This window comes from Anolis sagrei, chromosome 3, assembly GCF_037176765.1.
Source record: "Anolis sagrei isolate rAnoSag1 chromosome 3, rAnoSag1.mat, whole genome shotgun sequence".
NCBI classification, from domain to species: domain Eukaryota; kingdom Metazoa; phylum Chordata; class Lepidosauria; order Squamata; family Dactyloidae; genus Anolis; species Anolis sagrei.
This window is the reverse complement of record NC_090023.1, coordinates 268,839,427-268,854,544: the sequence shown is the minus strand read 5'-3', so window position 1 is coordinate 268,854,544 and position 15,118 is coordinate 268,839,427. Positions and strand designations below refer to the sequence as shown.

Genomic DNA, 15,118 nt, shown 5'->3' with positions numbered 1-15,118 from the left:
CATTAGCAACTTTTAGTTACAGTTCATCAAGCAGGTCTAGTCATTGTAGGCCCAGTTCTTATCACAGCTTACTTTTCAGTTCTCATTAGCAACTTTTAATTACAGTTCATCAAGCAGGTCTAGTCATTGTAGGCCCAGTTCTTATCACAGCTTACTTTTCAGTTCTCATTAGCAACTTTTAATTACAGTTCATCAAGCAGGTCTAGTCATTGTAGGCCCTAGGCCTGGGTAACAACGGAAAAATTTGTTTCTAAAATCGATTTGTTTTTTGGGGTTTTTTTGCGTTTCGTTATTTAAAAGAATTACAAAATTTTCCTTTTAAAAAGTTCGCTATTTACAAAATTTCGTAAATGTGAAAAAAATTACAAAACATTAACGAATCGATTTCCGAAACAATAACGAATCGATTCGTTAATGGCGGACGCGACCGCAAAATACGCTAAAAAACCTCCAAAAACTTCTGAAGCTTCCCTCTCCCTCTGTTCTTGACTGTTGGTGTGATATTATAATTTTTTTTTCACTAATTAAACAAAAAACAACCATAAAACTTGCCCCAGACATGCGGAAATAATAACAAAACGACCTCAAAACAATAACGAAATGAATACAATAACGAAATACGAAGCATTTACAAAACTATTTAAAAATTCGTTTTTAAAAAAATTGCTCCAGAATGGTTCGTTATCGTTTTGTAATTAAAAAATTAACGAATTATTAACGAATTACAAATTAACAAAACGAAACCGCCCAGCCCTAGTAGGCCCAGTTCTTATCACAACTTACTTTTCAGTTCTCATTAGCAACTTTTAATTACAGTTCATCAAGCAGGTCTAGTCATTGTAGGCCCAGTTCTTAGCACAGCTTACTTTTCAGTTCTCATTAGCAACTTTTAATTACAGTCCAGCAAGCAGGCCTAGTCATTGCAGGCCTTAATATTATACTGGTGTCTCCAAAATTATTAACTCCATCCATACATACATCCTTCCATTCATTCCCACACTTCATATTAAATCCACATTTATCAAATCTGCACATTAAATTTTTGTGACAGTGGAGTCACCCTCTTTAGACATCTTTAAACAGAGGCTGAATGGTCATATGTCAGGGATGGTTTGATTGTGTCCTCCTGCATATCAGAATGGGGTTTAACTGGATGGCCCAGGGGTCTCATCCAACGCTATGGTTCTAGGATCCCTGAATCTGGATTCTTGCCTTGCTCAGAGTAACCCACAGAGATAAAGGACAACCAAGATCATAATGATAATGAAGGCGATAGTAATGGCCGCAGTGATGGTGTTGTAAATGCAGTTCTTGGAACATTTGTTGTCTGTGAGTGTTGATTCTGTTGTACTTATTATTACATCAGTTGACCGTGAAGACGGTGTGCTGTTGTGCTCCCAAGTGAACCTTCCCCCCTGATGCTCTCCACTTAGAGGCCAATCGTGTGTCCTTTCAGGCTCCCATGTGGACACTCCCCCCTTATACCCATCTTGTGAGCCTTTGTGTAATCCCAGTTGACAAGCTTCAACTGTTGTACTTATTATTACATCAGTTGACCGTGAAAACGGTGTGCTGTTGTGCTCCGAAGTGAACCTTCCCCCCTGATGCTCTCCACTTAGAGGCCAATCGTGTGTCCTTTCAAGCTCCCGTGTGGACACTCCCCCCTTATACTCATCTTGTGAGCCTTTGTGTAATCCCAGTTGACAAGCTTCAACTGTTGTACTTATTATTACATCAGTTGACCGTGAAAACGGTGTGCTGTTGTGCTCCGAAGTGAACCTTCCCCCCTGATGCTCTCCACTTAGAGGCCAATCGTGTGTCCTTTCAAGCTCCCGTGTGGACACTCCCCCCTTATACCCATCTTGTGAGCCTTTGTGTAATCCCAGTTGACAAGCTTCACAAAGTTCACGCCGGTGAGGACCGGTGCTGTGGATGACCACCTCAGAGATATCTGCATCTTCGATGTGCTCTCCATAGCATTCCTTTCTTATGGTGACGATCAAGCGATCCAAGACTTTGGAAGCAGACTCTACCGTAAATTCCGGCTCTTCATGCTTGGAAAAGCACTCGTGGCACTGTTGCTGGAAGCACCTCATCTGGATGCGTCCTTGCCTCTTGTGCGGCTCCCAAAGCACATGGAACAGGAGAATGACTTTATGGGAGTTCCACCAATGCCCACATTCTGAACATGTGAATCTAAACAAGGAGGAATGGGAATATCAAGCACAAAGAAAAAATCCTGGTGAGACACTTTGGTGGCAATTTTCCCATCAATATTTCAACAATAAAAATATTATTTATTTATTTATTTCCAATATTTCTAGGATGTTTGTGGCCAAGCAAAATGGTTCCGTATCTAGATCTACATTGCCACATAATGCAGTTTGAACTGCATTATGTGGGAAATGTAGACGCACATGATGCAGGGTTGTTGTAGGTTTTTCAGGCTATATGACCAAGTTCCATATATGGTCATGTCCTCTTGGTCAGTCGAAAAGGCCGAATAGGGCATAGGGTTACAGCTTGTGTTGGATGGGGTTACACTGCCCCTGAAGACGCAGGTTCACAGCTTGGGAGTGATCCTGGATTTATCACTGAGCCTGGAACCCTAGGTCTCGGCGGTGGCCAGGGGAGATTTTGCACAGTTAAAGCTTGTGCGCCAGCTGTGCCTGTACCTTGGGAAGTCAGACTTGGACACAGTGGTTGCATCCCGAATACGTGGGGTTGCCTTTGAAGACTGTTTGGAGACTCCAACTAGTCCAACGGGCAGCAGCCAGATTACTCACCGGAGCGCCATATAGGGAGCACACCACCCCCCTGCTGCGTCAGCTCCACTGGCTGCCGGTCCACTGCCGAGCACGATTCAAAGTGCTGGTCTTGGCCTCAGAGGTGGCCCTAGGTAATTTTCAAAGGTAAGCAAACAGTATTTTGGCACCCCCCCCCCAACCAATCATTGATATATATTTTCAGTTCGTCGTGGGAGTTCTGTGTGCCATATTTGGTTCAATTCCATCACTGGTGGAGTTCAGAATGCTCTTTGATTGTAGGTGAACTATACATCCCAGTAACTACACTTGCTGCACTTGCTCCCTTGCCTGGCTTGCTTTGGATCCAGAGGCGTGCCTGAAGACCCCCGGCATGTGCACCAAAAGTCACCTCTTCTCCTGACCTTTTCCTCAGCCATTGGGACCAAGAGAGAGAGAGAGAGAGAGAGAGAGAGAGAGGTGGAGATGCAGACCTTTCCTGAAGGTAGTCGCAAAAACAAAGGAGGGAGCGGAGGTGGGAGATACCTCCAGCCGGAGGGGCTCTCTCTCTCTCTCTCTCTCTCTCTCTCTTGGTCCCAATGGCTGAAGAGAAAGTCAGGAGAAGAGGCGACTTTTGGTGCGCACGCTGGGGTCTTCAGACACGCCTCCGGACCCGAAGCGGGCCAGGCGCGGCAGCTCCGCCCCTTGGCCCACTTGTGGATTGGGGAGAGGAGGTGGGTGGAGTGCCAGGGGATCGGGAAAGGGAGCCGGTCATGGGGAAGGGATCGAACGTGGAGAATGATTGAGCGCCGGCTCTGCTCGCACACCCAGTGGCCGGGTGGAGCAGGAACGAGAAGGGCTAGGCGAGGCTCAAGGGCCCGGCCCCTTTGGGAAGAGGATCGCCCGGCAGCGAGGCAAGAAAGCCGAGGCTCCCCCCGGACTGCTAGGGCTGTTGTGAGCTGAGGGGTCGCTCCTCAAGTGGCGGTCGAGGGGCATTTACAGAGGCGCCTCTGCGCCCCTGGCAAAAAAAAGTGTTCTGCAACCGCTTACTTCGCATAATGGACGAGCCGCCCCTGCTTGGCCTATAAAACCCTATATGGCTCCAGCCCAGCTTACTTGTCCGAATGTATCTCACTCTATGTTCAACCTCATAATTTAAGATCTACTGGGGAGGTCCTGCTCTCAGTCCCACCAGCTTCACAAATGCGTCTGGTGGGGATGAGGGACAGGGCCTTCTCAGTGGTGGCCCCTGGTTTGTGGAATTTGCTCCCCAGCGAGATCAGATCAGCGTCCTCCCTCCTTTCTTTTAGGAAAAAACTAAACTAGTGGGCACAGCAGCACTTTAAACACAGAAGCCGGACCACAGGACTGTTATGACAATTGGAAACAGCTATGTGACTTGGTGACTATATGATTATAAAACTATGTGATTATATGATTTTAATTAATGATACTGTTTTTAACTTGCTATGTATTGTGATTTTATATTGTGTTACTGATATTGTGGCATCGAATCGCTACCTGTGTTAGCCGCTCTGAGTCCCTCCTTGGGGGTGAAAAAGGCGGGGTAGAAATTGTGTAAATAAATAAATAAATAAATAATTCTAGAAGCATTCTCTCCTGGCATTTTGCCTGCAGAATAGTCTATTGTGAGCAATTGCTCATAATTCTGGTGGACCTTAAATACATGTTACAAGTAGCTAGTGAAATCAAGTTTGCCATTAAGGTCCTGAGGAAACAGAGTTTGAAATTTAAAAATTTGGTGTACAATTTTTCCAAAGCACAGAATTTGAAACAGACTTGAATGTGTTTTCTCCCTAAAGTGTATGTATAAGGTGGAGTCAGGATTTCCATTCTTAATCCGAGAGCGGTGTTCATACATTCTAGTTTTTAGGGGCCTGGTTGTCATACCAATGTCTAGTATGTTGCATGGACATTGAATTACATATATAACATTCTCTGACAAGCATGTTGTGTGATCCTGCAAGGAAACTGTGGATTAAGAATGGAAAAACAGAGATCTTCCTGGTCAGTCGAAAAGCCAAACAGGGCATAGGATTTCAGTCTGTGTTGGATGGGGTTACACTCCCCCTGAAGACACAGGTTCGCAACTTGGGAGTGATCCTGAATTCATTGCTGAGCCTGGAACCCCAGGTTTCGCTGGTGACGAGGGGAGCATTCGCACAATTAAAATTTGTGTGCCAGCTGCACCTGTACCTTGAGAAGTCTGACTTGGCCATGGTAGTCCACACTCTGGTTACATCCCATATAGACTACTGCAATACACTCTACGTGGTATTGCATTTGAAGACTGTTTGGAAGCTTCAAATGGTCCAGCGGGCGACCACCAGGTTGCTAGCTGGAGCAGCGCTCAGGAAGCATGCAACTCCTCTGTTGTGCCAGCTCCACTGGCTGCCAGTTTGCTACTGGGCACAATTCAAAGTGCTGGCTTTAACCTATACAGCCCTAAACAGTTCTGGCCCAGCTTACTTGTCCAAATATATATTTCCCTATGAACCATCTAGGAATTTAACATTTTCTGGGGAGATCTTCTGCTCTCGATCCTGCCTTCGTCACAGACGCGTTTGGAGAGGACGAGGGACAGGACCTTCTCAGTGGTGATCCCTTAGCTGTGGAACTCCCTCCCTAGGGACATTAGATCAGCCCCCTCCCTCCTGACCTTCCCAAAAAAAGTAAAAACCTGGATCTTTGAACAAGCCTTTGGAAATTCAGATCAATAGACAAACACAGAATTATGTAAGTTTGAAACATGGAACAGTTTACTGGAAAGTGAGATTAACAAGAAGACATTGGTTATTATACGTTTTTAATGGTTTTTACATTACATTGATTTTATATTGATTTTATAATTCTGTTTTAAATGTTTTAATTGTATATTCTGGATTGTTATGGAATCGAATTGCTGCCAATTTGTAAGCCGCCTTGAGTTGCCTTTGAGCTTGAGAAAGGCGGGATAGAAACATTGTAAACAAATAAATATCTACAACTTTTTACACCTATTCTACACCTACACTTATTCTATTATTTCTGATTAAAGAAGCCCTTCATTAACTAAAGCTGTGTTTCTCACCCTGGGGGTCGGGACCCCTGAGGGGGTCGCGAAGGGGTGTCAGAGGGGTCGCCAAAGACCATCAGAAAACAGTATTTTCTGATGGTCATGGGGATTCCATGTGGGAAATTTGAGCCAATCGTTGGTGGCGTTCAGAATGTTCTTTGATTGTAATGAACTATAAAGCCCAGCTACTACAACTCCCAAATGTCAAGATCTATTTTTCCCAAACTCCACCAGTGTTCACATTTGGGCATATTGAGAATTCATGCCAAGTTTGGTCCAGATCCACCATTGCATGAGCCCACAGTGCTCCCTGGATATAGGTGAACTACAACTCCCAAACTCAAGGTCCATGCCCATCAAACCCTTCCAGTGTTTTCCATTGGTCATGGGAGCCAAGTTTGGTTCAGATCCATCGCTGGTGGAGTTCAGAATGCTCTTTGATTATAAGTGCAACTACAACTCCCAGCAACTACAACTCCCAAATTACAAAATCAATCCTCCCCCAACCCCACTAGCATTCACATTTGGGTGTATTGGGTATTTGTGCCCAGTTTGGTCCAGTGAATGAAAATGCATCCTGCATATCAGATATTTACATTATGATTTATAACAGTAGCAAAATTGCAGTTATGGAGGTAGCAGTGAAAATAATGTTGTGGTTGTGGGTCACCACAACATGAGGGACTGTAATTAAGGGGTCACGGCATTAGGAAGATTGAGAACCCCTGAACTAAGGTGTGGGTGTGTACATGTTTTCTGATCCTCTGTAGATTTATGGTGAACCCAAGAATTTCACCCTCAGGGGTGGTTTCACCACTTCCTTCCTCTAAAATAGAGCCTGCAGTTCCGCATATGTCAATGGCGGCCTCCCATCCAAGTACCAAGCAGGGCTGACCCTGCTCAGCTTCCATGTTCAGATTGGTCTTTAGGCCTTACTGAGGCACACCAGTGACAAACCCATTAGCATTCTGTTAAAGACCTATTGAGTGAATACCTTGCATAGGCGTGATCCTGCAAAAATCTCTTCCATCCCGGTGGCACCTGATACAATTCAAGGCTCTCATCCATCCTCAGGCTCCAAGCGTCTTCTGGTTTTACCACTCCAATCTTCTCCTTCAACAGAGCTCTCCAAAATCCCTTGGTTTTCTCCATGTTTCCTTGGGGTGCAAAATCATACGTTCAATGTGTTTTTCTCCAGCAGGAAGATTCTCACGAGGTGGGTCGAATCTATTTTCCTGAGACTCTGGCACCTTATCAGGGAACTGCAAGACCTTTGTTCTGCGTTCATATCAGTATCGACATTTCAGAAACGAAACTTCGGAGAAACCTTCAGGATAATGTCATAGAACATGTTATGTGATCAACACTTTTCCCCAATAGTGTATCACAAGAAAGAAGAGGGGGGGAGAGAGATTGCTTGTAGTAAACAAACAATAATGTTGTTGTCTAACACTTGCCGTAACATTGTTCTTCTTTCTATTAGGCCTGGGTAACAACAGAAAAATTTGTTTCTAAAATCGATTCGTTTTTTGGGGGTTTTTGTATTTCGTTATTTAAAATAATTACAAAATTTTCCTTTTAAAAAGTTTGATATTTACAAAATTTCGTAAATGTGAAAAAATTACAAAACATTAACGAATCAATTCCCGAAACAATAACGAATCGATTCGTTAATGGCGGGCACGACCGCGAAATACGCTAAAAAACCTCCAAAAACTTCTGAAGCTTCCCTCTCCCTCTGTTGTTGACTGTTGGTGTGATATTATAATTTTTTTTCACTAATTAAACGAAAAACTTGCCCCAGACATGCGGAAATAATAACGAAACGACCTCAGAACAATAACGAAACGAATACAATAATGAAATACAAAGCATTTACAAAACGTGTTTAAAAATTCATTTTTTAAAAAAATTGCTCCAGAATGGTTCGTTATCGTTTTGTAATTAAAAAAAATAACGAATTATTAACGAATTACGAATTAACGAAACGAAACCGCCCAGCCCTACTTTCTATCAGTGGTTTGAACAATGTTGCAGGCCAATCTGTAAACATTAGGGCTGGGCAACCACGGAAAAATTTGTTTCTAAACTCGATTCGTTTTTAGGGGGTTTTTGCATTTCGTTATTTAAAAGAATTCCGAAAATTTTCTTTAAAAAAGTTCGATATTTACAAAATTTCGGAAATTACGAATTAATTACGAATCAATTACGAAACAATTACGAATCGATTCGTTAATGGTGGACGCGATCGCGCAATACGCTAAAAAAACCTCCAAATGGGACAGGGGGAACTTCTGAAGCTTCCCTCTCCCTCTGTTGTTGACTCTTGGTGTGATAATTATATATTTTTTTTCACTGATAAAACAAACAACAACTATAAAACTTGCACCAGACATGCGGAAATAATAATGAAACGATTACGAAACAATTACGAATCAATTACGAAACGAATTGAAAAATTCGTTTCGATTTTTAGTTGCTCCTGAATGGTTCAATATCGCTTCGTTATCCAAAAAATAATGAATTAATAACGAATTACGAAATTAACGAACGAAACCGCACAGCCCTAGTAAACATCCTACTCATCTGTTCCACACAGAGATTCCAGGGTTTTTTTTTAAAGCCTTGTGTTGATTTGTCTTTGAAAGAACAGACCAATTTATATTATTCCTTCCTGATTCTCTTCTTCCAGATCATGTTTCAGATTGTCGTAGAATTATTTTGTTTGTTGCAGCCTTGTACTCCAGAGTCTTCTATTACTGAGTCGTTGAGCCATGATAACCATCCCACTAAGATTTCTAGTTCACCAAGGGCTCAAAAATAAATATATGATCTTTCCTATTTTTTAAAAAAAGACCCTTTCCATACTTGCACACGTTCAAAGCATCAGAGGATCGAGTTTGAACCGGCAGCAGCTGTAAAACCCCTAAACTATATTGTTTCTAATGCTTTAATAAATTTTATCTATTTTTCATGACTTTTTGGGTAACTTGTATCTTTCTGTGCACTGTATGTATCTCCTAAATATAAAATGTATAAACTCCTTTATAAACTGTATCAAGACCTAGTCCGGAGAGAGTCAACTCTCCATGACCCAGCAAAGATAATCCTCTATAAACAGGAAAGCTGGGCAAACCCCTCTGGCTGTTTCCCAAGCCAGATAATCTCCAAAATCATGTATATACATCAAGATGCCACAAGAATGTGAATGTATATTACTGTTGTTTTAAACTGCTTATTTTGTGATGTTTTATACTTATCATTAATATGTTTGTTTGTTTGTTTGTCGTGTCAGAACAACCAGTCTAACAGAACAAAGCAAACAAACAGAAAAATACACAACTTGTGAGTTTGGTAGCTGGTTAAATGTCCTTTGACCAGTGTCTGGCCACTTGGAGTGCTTCCGGTGTTGCTGCAAGAAGGTCCTCCATTGTGCATGTGGCAGGGCTCAGGTTGCATTGCAGCAGGTGGTCAGTGGTTTGCTCCTCTCCACACTCGCATGTCGTGGATTCTACTTTGTAGCCCCATTTCTGAAGGTTGGCTCTGCATCTCGTGGTGCCAGAGCGCAGTCTGTTCAATGCCTTCCAAGTCGCCCAGTCTTCTGTGTGCCCGGGGGGAGTCTCTCATTTGGTATCAGCCATTGGTTGAGGTGCTGGGTTTGAGTCTGCCACTTTTGGACTCTCGCTTGCTGAGGTGTTCCAGCGAGTGTCTCTGTAGATCTTAGAAAACTATGTCTAGATTTAAGTCGCTGGCGTGCTGGCTGATACCCAAACAGGGGATGAGCTGGAGATGTCTCTGCCTTGGTCCTTTCACTATTGGCTGCTACTTCCCGGTGGATGCCAGGTGGTGCAATACTGGCTAAGCAGTGTAATTTCTCCAGTGGTGTAGGGCGCAGACCTATCACAAAGGACTACCACCTCACCTGCCTCATAGGAAACCTGATACAAAACAGGAGCTTTTTTGTTGAGTTCCAGGGCCAGAGAAGCAGATGGCGGAAACAGAAGAATGGTCTGCCTCAGGGGAGCGTGCTTGCTCCATCCATGTTCAACATCTACACAAATGACCAGCCACTGCCAGAAGGGAGAGAGAGCTTCATCTATGCTGATGATCGTGCCATTACTGCTCAAGCAGGGAGCTTTGAGACTGTAGATAATTAATATATGTAGATTGGTTTTTTTTTTACATGATTTTAACATGTTGTAAGCCGCTTTGGGTCCCATGAGGGAGAAAAGCGGGATATAAATAAAGATTTATTATTTATTATATTATTTCCTATCAGCCCAGATAAACCCAAACCTGTTTGTTTATGGGCTTTTCCACACACCCATATAACCCAGAATATCAAAGCAGATTACCCATAGTATCGGCTTTAAACTGGAATATCTGGCTCCACACTGCCATATAATCCAGTTCAATGTGGATTTTATATAGTTGTGTGGAAGAGGCCTTAATTTAGTTTACTTGAAATTGAGAGATTGCTGCCCACAGAAACAGAAGTTCAGAGATATGAGTATTTGTTGAACCTCTTTTATTGACAGCCAAGCCCTTGATTACCCAAGTTCAACACCTTTGTCCCTTGAGTCTTGCACCTTTGTTTCCTAGGATCCATAGCTTTGTTTGGAATAGAACTGGACATTTGAGCTCATCAAAAGCCCATCAACATATCTTTACCATTTGTTTTCCCTGAACTGTGCCCCCCACCCCACAGGGGGCATCTCTGCAACTGATTGGTCTTTCACTCTGACCAATCCCCAGCTACCATTCCCCCTCCCAACCAATCCCGTCATGAATTGTAGCCAACCTCTTTTATGGCCAATCAGGGGAGGGAGGCAGAAGTCTGAATTGTTGTCTGAACTGTATAAGATATTGTATATTTCTCTGTATGCTTGTGCTTGTACATTTTGAAGCAAATTGCTGTACTTGCATCCTTTTTGATCAAATCGTAATAAACTCCTTTCGCTTGTCTTCAACCTGGTGAGTTCGTTTCTCTGTCCTGGCCTATCTGATTTAACTATGCTCACCAGGCAGGAATGCTCTTATCTGTGGTCCTAGTTATCCACTACAAGCTAACACGGGCTAAAACCAAGCAGAGTGCAGCGTAGCCAATCTATATATATAAATTTGTTAGGGGCATACAACGAGGAAACAAAACTCAAAAAACCCCCAACGAAACTGTACCAAAATTGCCATGCCCATAACACAACCCACAAGGTACAAACATATCTACTCAAAATGAAAAACAACACAACAACACACTCACAAAACGGCAAAACAACAAAACTAAAAAAAACCAACGAAACTTAACCAAAATTGCCATGCCCATAACACAACCCACAAGGTACAAACATATCTACTCAAAATGAAAAACAACACAACAACACACTCACAAAACGGCAAAACAACAAAACTCAAAAAACCCCAACGAAAATTAACCAAAATTGCCATGCCCATAACACAACCCACAAGGTACAAACATATCTACTCAAAATGAAAAACAACACAACAACACACTCACAAAACGGCAAAACAACAAAACTCAAAAAAACCCAATGAAACTTAACCAAAATTCCCATGCCCATAACACAACCCATAAGGTACAAACATATCTACTCAAAATGAAAAACAACACAACAACACACTCACAAAACGGCAAAACAACTGAGCATGCGCATTGGTGCCCAGCCGCAAGTTCCCTGGCGCGCGCACACAGTTCCCTCTGCGGAAGCCATGCCCACTCCAAGCCCCGCCACGCCGCTTCCCGCACACACACACACCCTGCCGCACACACACACGCAACCCCACACTCCATCACTCTCCCCGCCGCCGCACACCCACACGCAACCCCACTCCCCCCGCCGCCGCACGCACACACACAACCCCACTCCCCCCGCCGCCGCACACACACACACAACCCCACGCTCCATCACTCCCCCCCCGCCGCCGCACACACACACGCAACCCCACGCTCCATCACTCCCCCTGCTGCTGCACACACACACGCAACCCCACGCTCCATCACTCCCCCACCCCAATCTTACCTCCTTTTACTTCACGCCCCCTCCAAACCCCACCCCGCCCCTTCCCGCCCTGTCAAAATCTAGGAAAGACAGGAAGGAAGGAAAGAAGGAAGAAAGAGAAAGGGAGGTAAAGAAAAAGGGGGAAGGAAGGAAAGTTAGAGAAAGAAGGAAGAAGAAAAGGAAAGAAAAGGAAAGATGGAAGGAAAGAAAAGAGAGACAGCAGAAAGGAAAGAAAAAGGGGGAAGGAAGGAAAGAGATAGAGAAAGAAGAGGAGAAGGAAAGATGGGAGGGAAGGGAGGAAGGAAGGAGGGAAAGAAGGAGAGAAAGAGGGAAGATTGGCCACAGCAACACGTGGCGGGTAAAGGTTGTTATTTCTATGATTATTATGATGCTATTATTCCTATGAGACCCTTTTAGGGGGAATGGGAGAGGTGTCAGGTCCCGGAGGCAATGCATTGCATTATTGTTATTGTTATGATGGTGGTGAAATAAAAGGAAATAAAAAGCGAAAGAAGGAAGCAAACAGGGAGGGAAGAAAGGCAAAGGAAGAAAGGGGGAGGGAATGAAGGAAAGAGAGAAGGATGAAACCAAGTAGTGAAAGAAGGAAAGAAAGAAAGAGGTAGAGAAGGAAGAAAGGAGAGAAAGGGGGAGGAAAAGGGGGAAGGAATAGGTAGGGACCTCTCTTTCATAATAGTCCAGATATCTACCTCAACTTTGATAAGTTTTACTATAGGCCACAGCAACGCGTGGCAGGGCACAGCTAGTGCTATATATAAGCATTAGGCTTGGGCGGTTTCGTTCGTTAATTTCGTAATTCGTTATTAATTTGTATTTAAATTAGCTTACGATCCAATATTGAGCCATGCAGGACTACTGTGAGGAGTAATTAAAAATCGAAACAATTTTTCCAATTTATTTCGTATTGTTTCGTAATTGTTTCGAAATTGTTTTGAAATTGTTTCGAAATTGTGTCGTAATTATTTCCATATGTCTGGTGCAAGTTTTATAGTTGTTGTTTGTTTTATCAGTGATAAAAAATAAATTATCACACCAACAGTTAACAATAGAGGGAGAGTGAAGCTTCAGAAGATCCCCCTGTCCCATTTGGAGGGTTTTTTAGCATATTGCTCAATCGCGTCCGCCATTAATGAATCGATTCGTAATTTTACGAAATTTCGTATATTTTGAACTTTTTTAAAGGAAAATTTCGGAATTCTCTAAAAAAACGAAACGCAAGGGCCCCCTAAAAACGAAACGAGTTTAGAACCAAATTTTTCCATGGTTACCCAAGCCTAATAAGCATATGATAGGGAACAGGAGAAAATATTGTTCTTAAGTTGAATTTGTTTGTAAGTCAGAACAGGCACACCCACACCCACACCCATGCACACGCGCACGCACACACACATATATATTAGCCATCCCCTGCCACACGTGGCCCACATGGGGGTTCTGTGTGGGAGGTTTGGCCCAATTCTATCGTTGGTTGGATTCAAAATGCGCTGTGATTGTAGGTGAACTATAAATCCCAGCAACTACAACTCCCAAATGTCAAGATTCTATTTTCCCCCAAACTCTACCAGTGTTCACATTTAGGCATATTGAGTTTTCATGTAAAGTTTGGTCCAGATCCATCATTGTTTGAATCCACACTGTTCTCTGGATGTAGGTGAACTACAACTCCAAAACCAAAGGACACTGCCCTCCAAACATTTCCGGTATTTTCTGTTGGTCATGGGAGAACTGTGTGCCAAGTTTGGCTCAATTCCATCGATGGTGGGTGAACTTTAAATCCCAGCAATTACAACTCCCAAATGACAAAATCACAATTTTTTGAGTGATGGTCACTCCTTGTGTTGTGAGACGTTTTGTTGCCAAATGTGGTGTGATTTCGTTCATTGGTTCTTTTGTTTTTAGGGTACTCATTACGCACAGAGCATTTTATATATATATATCTCTTTGTTTAACATAGGGAAGGGTTTAAACTCTTGTGTGTGTTTTTTTGTTTTGTTTTGCTGTCTGTGCCCCTGTTCAGAAGATTTCACCTCACTTTCCACCCCTGTGAGAATTGGATTTTGACAAATGTGGCTTGTTTTTGGAAACAAGGATTGATGAGAAAGCTTCAGTGGAGACCCTTTTTCCCCCTGATATTAACTCTTCCAGGAGTGAATTTTCCTTCCTTCTGAGGGGTAGATTTCATAGAATCATAGAATCAAAGAGTTGGAAGAGACCTCATGGGCTATCCAGTCCAACACCCTGCCAAGAAGCAGGAATATTGCATTCAAATCACCCCTGACAGATGGCCATCCAGCCCCTGTTTAAAAGCTTCCAAAGAAGGAGCCTCCACCACACTCCGGGGCAGAGAGTTCCACTGCTGAACAGCTCTCACAGTCAGGAAGTTCTTCCTCATGTTCAGATGGAATCTCCTCTCTTTCTCTCACTTCCTATTGTCTCAGTCCTGTTCTTAACTATGAGTCATTTGTAAGTCAAATGTTTGTAATTCAGGGACTGCCTGTCTTTTGAAATATCCCTTTTCACCCCTGAGGAGTCTTCATCATCATCATCATCACTTTATTTCTTAATTAGTTGCTCTCCACCAAGGTGCTCCAAGCGACTTACAATTTAAAATACCTTATACACAATATAAAACATTCAATATAAAAACATTCAACATAAACACATTCAGCAGTGACTATGGCAAAATTTGATCCGATTACTTAAATGCACAGCCAAACAGCCAAGTCTTGAGCGCCTTTGCAAAAGGTTGCAACTCCGACATTGCTCTAATATATGGAGGCAATGAGTTCCACAGAATTGGAGCATTGATCAAAAAAGCTCTACGCCTTGTAGCTTCCAAATGTGCCTCCCTAAGACCCGGTATGTAGAGGAGATTTTCCTGCGTGGATCGAGGTGACCACTGATGGGGAAAAGGAATGAGGCAGTCCCTAAGATAGAAAGTTCCTTGGCCATTTGGAGCTCTAAATGTCAGGATCAGGATCTTGTAAGAGATCTGATGTTCTATTGGTAGCCAATGCAGTTGTTGCAGAATCGGTGTAATATGGGATCTTATAGATCAGTGTTTCTCAACCTTCCTAATGCCGTGACCCCTTAATACAATCCCTCGTGTTGTGGTGACCCCCAACCATAATATTGTTTTCATTGCTACTTCATAACAGTCATTTTACTACTGTTATAAATCATAATGTAAATATCTGATATGCAGGATGCATTTTCATTCACTGGGCCAAACTGGGCACAAATACCCAATACACCCAAATGTG

At 43.0% G+C, this 15,118-nt stretch overlaps 1 protein-coding gene across 1 annotated transcript; it reads right to left on the bottom strand.

The window, feature by feature from the left end:
- Positions 1 to 202: 202 nt before the first annotated feature.
- On the bottom strand, positions 203 to 7,220 carry LOC137096598 (receptor-transporting protein 2-like). The gene is made up of 3 exons (XM_067466284.1): positions 6,786 to 7,220; positions 1,858 to 2,152; positions 203 to 224 (listed from the first exon to the last, which is right to left on the bottom strand). The coding sequence occupies exons 1-3, from the start codon at positions 6,970 to 6,972 to the stop codon at positions 203 to 205; spliced, it is 504 nt and encodes a 167-aa protein (XP_067322385.1). The 5' UTR covers positions 6,973 to 7,220.
- Between the last annotated feature and the right edge of the window lie 7,898 nt (positions 7,221 to 15,118).

Excerpts from the sequence above, each read along its gene's own strand:
- LOC137096598 (XM_067466284.1), bottom strand. The coding sequence starts at position 6,972 with ATGGAGAAAACCAAGGGATTTTGGAGAGCTCTGTTGAAGGAGAAGATT. Across the intron at positions 2,153-6,785 it reads CAATAGGTCTTTAACAGAAT|TCATTCTCCTGTTCCATGTG; the intron begins GCTAATGGGTTT and ends ACTCCCATAAAG. Across the intron at positions 225-1,857 it reads CACAAAGGCTCACAAGATGG|GCCTAGGGCCTACAATGACT; the intron begins GTATAAGGGGGG and ends GTTGTTACCCAG.